The sequence below is a fragment of the Cyprinodon variegatus genome, unplaced genomic scaffold, assembly GCF_000732505.1.
Source record: "Cyprinodon variegatus isolate N-32 unplaced genomic scaffold, C_variegatus-1.0 Scaffold630, whole genome shotgun sequence".
NCBI lineage: Eukaryota > Metazoa > Chordata > Actinopteri > Cyprinodontiformes > Cyprinodontidae > Cyprinodon > Cyprinodon variegatus.
Genome location: NW_015151083.1, coordinates 494,257 through 497,094, shown reverse-complemented (window position 1 = coordinate 497,094; position 2,838 = coordinate 494,257). Strand labels below are relative to the sequence as shown.

The 2,838-nt window shown below is 34.5% G+C and overlaps 1 protein-coding gene across 1 annotated transcript in view; it reads right to left on the bottom strand.

Moving 5' to 3' along the window:
• LOC107096531 (interferon-induced, double-stranded RNA-activated protein kinase-like) overlaps positions 1-2,838 on the bottom strand; it is a 14,287-nt gene that overhangs the window by 8,354 nt on the left and 3,095 nt on the right. Inside the window, exons 2-5 of the mRNA XM_015393232.1 lie at positions 2,315-2,444; positions 1,609-1,667; positions 1,388-1,522; positions 1,147-1,279 (exon numbers count right to left, since the gene is read on the bottom strand). Coding sequence (XP_015248718.1) covers positions 1,147-1,279; positions 1,388-1,522; positions 1,609-1,667; positions 2,315-2,444 — 457 coding nt within the window. The remainder of the gene's footprint in view (positions 1-1,146; positions 1,280-1,387; positions 1,523-1,608; positions 1,668-2,314; positions 2,445-2,838) is intronic.

Here is a 2,838-nt window from a genome sequence, read left to right as displayed (position 1 = left end):
AATATATATATATATATATATATATTTTTTTTTTTTTTTTTCTAAATTGAGAAATATGTGATGTCATCACTGTGTTATTTTTACCATGTAAACAGTGAATGAAAAAGGAATGTTACTGTAAAAAAATAAATAAAAATCAGCCTAAAAAAATCTGCAACACATATCAGAACTTGTATAGACTGTCAAAATTATTGGTATCGGCCTGAAGAAAAAAAACTATATAAGTCGATCTCTACTAGTTGAATATAAAGCACCCTCCCTTTGATACTTCACAGACAAAATTACCTTTTTTTTAAACATTTGTTTCATTTTACGAAGAAGTCAGTATCATATTAATTTACTATTCAAATCTTATTCTATGACTTCTTTTTTTACAAAGAAGTCATAGAAATGTTTTAAGGCTTTATTAAAAAAGGTTATGCATTAAGCAGTATGCTCACCTGATATTAGTTAGGTTTTTATTGAACATCTGATTTTGCTGAGCTGGAAAATCTCCAACCTTTAAACAAAAATAACATTGTTAAAAAATAGGAATACAGTTCGCCAAATATACATTTGTTAACAGAGAAATAAGCAAAGTAAGAAGTTCACTGGTTTATAGCAATGTAGTGAAAAACAGAGCCTATTGGGTGAATAGGGTTAAGAGTTAACATCTGAAGAAAGAGTAAAGTCTGGTAAAACTCAAACACTTGAACTGCTTTAAAGATTTTAAGATGCATATTAAAAATTAACAAATATAAACAAGAGAAAAATAGAAAGCTAAATTCAACACAACAGTATCTATCAAAATGTACTCATTTCCACAAATTTCCATTTTTGTTTTTCTGGATTCGAAAGATCAGAACAAACCTGTGGATTTGAGGAGACTGAAGAAGATGTTGAGTCACCTACACTCAACTGCATGCTCTGCAGTGACGAATCAGCAGAGTCCCTAAAAGAAGAGACACAAGTATGTCCAAACGAGTATAATTATATTATTCATTATTTAAGGCAGTTTCTATCTTGAGGTGCCTTACACTGTGGCTGATTGTGAAGATGTTTCATCTTCAGACCCCGTTGATCTAACAGACACCTGAAAATGAGTGAAGAATGCTTTAGTTCGCCATCAGCCTGAGCTTAATATAGGAGAATTAGAACTTCAGCTACCTTGCTGTTGAAATCCGACTGCTCCTGGAGTGCAGACCAAGCCTCCTTAGCTGCATTCTGTTTGGCTTCTTTGGCTGTCTTACCCTCAGCAACAGGGTAGTCCTTTGTGTCGATCTTTAATTTGTAGAAAAATCTGTATTGAAAGGAAAAATATCTTATTTTCTGATATTAAGTTTTCTATTAGTAAATATTACAGGAGAATATTCATAGCCAAAACGTTTCCAAATGAGAAGATTCTTGCCGAGGGTTATGAGGAGGTCCCCTTCTTTCTACTTCTATGTATGTGGGAGAGCAGTTTGTCTTCTGACAGTAGTGGTTGATGATTCCAATGTAGTTTGTCTCTTCTTTACTTATATTCAGGCTTGATGTCTTGTCACTGTGATAGAAAATATTCCATATAGATCAAAGAAACCTTAACTCAACAGCAGGGGTTTATTAAAGGGCATTTTTTAATTTACTCACCAGATGTCGGCTACACTTTCAGCTAACACCTGGCCCTGTTGACGGGGGGAGTCTCCAGCCTTGATAAAAAGTTTGGATAAAAATGAGACGAAAAATGCCTTGTACTTTTTAAGCAATTTATTAAGTCAGGTGACTCCAAACCTTACATAAAGATTATTAACAACACTAATAACTCATTGCAAAGGGATAAGATTTAGCTGGAATCATCAGGTATTGATTGTTTTTTTACTTCAATAGATGCCCAGCTATTTTTTTTCACAGAACTGACGGATTATCTAATGCAAAATTTTATTCATGCCAAGATGTTAGGTTTATTCAATGATGATTATAAAATTAATGTGTGTTCATATGAAACATTGTAAAAATGAGATGCTTCACTCTGTCTTATGATTCAGTCAATAGGAGAGCATCCTACAGTATCTTATGACCTGATCAACTGTCCTGTCAGAACAATACTCTGTTTGTAACCATGTGTTTTGTTCTGTTAATAAAAGATTACTGCAAGGAGGGGGGTCGGAGAGAGAGCAGTGAGTTGGGTGCGGCTCTGTCTCTCCTCCTGCAGGAAGCTGTTTGAAAATCCCTTACTGTGTATTTCAGTTCTTCTTTTACAAACCTACATTTTTGAACCTAACACAAGATATCAGTTAAAGGTAATTAAATATATGCAAAGTATGGTGTTTTTTCACACAGAAAAGAGGAATCTTACTGTGTCCTGATGCTGGTCCTTAAGCAAACATTCCAGAGCATTTTGGGCTGCAGCTCGCCTGGCGTCCTTCTTTGAGTTCCCTTTACCACAAGGGTAGGTCTTACCAGCAAGAACAACTCCCTGGGTATATCTGTGAGAAGAGAATGGCTAAAAATGAATTTCTTCAAAACTATTAAAAACATTTATTTGCAAATGTTCTTATCTATCTACTCAAATCAAGAAAAAATACAGTTATTTGAAAAAATAATGTTTCAATTTTTGGAACAGAGGCCAAAACAGGGGCAAGGACCAGCTCTATTGGGGCACTGGCCCCCTATTGACCCTGTGTAGAACCACCCATGCTTAACAGCTTTATTTCCACAATGATTTAAAGAGGTGTTATGTAATTTTCTAATAGTATTGCCCCCTGTGGCCAAAGCACATAACTTACTTAACAGCGCAATTTTATTTAAAAATTTTTTTTTGATGTTACCAGCTGAATTGACGTATGAGACAAGTTTGATGCACCTTAGTATCTACAAAAT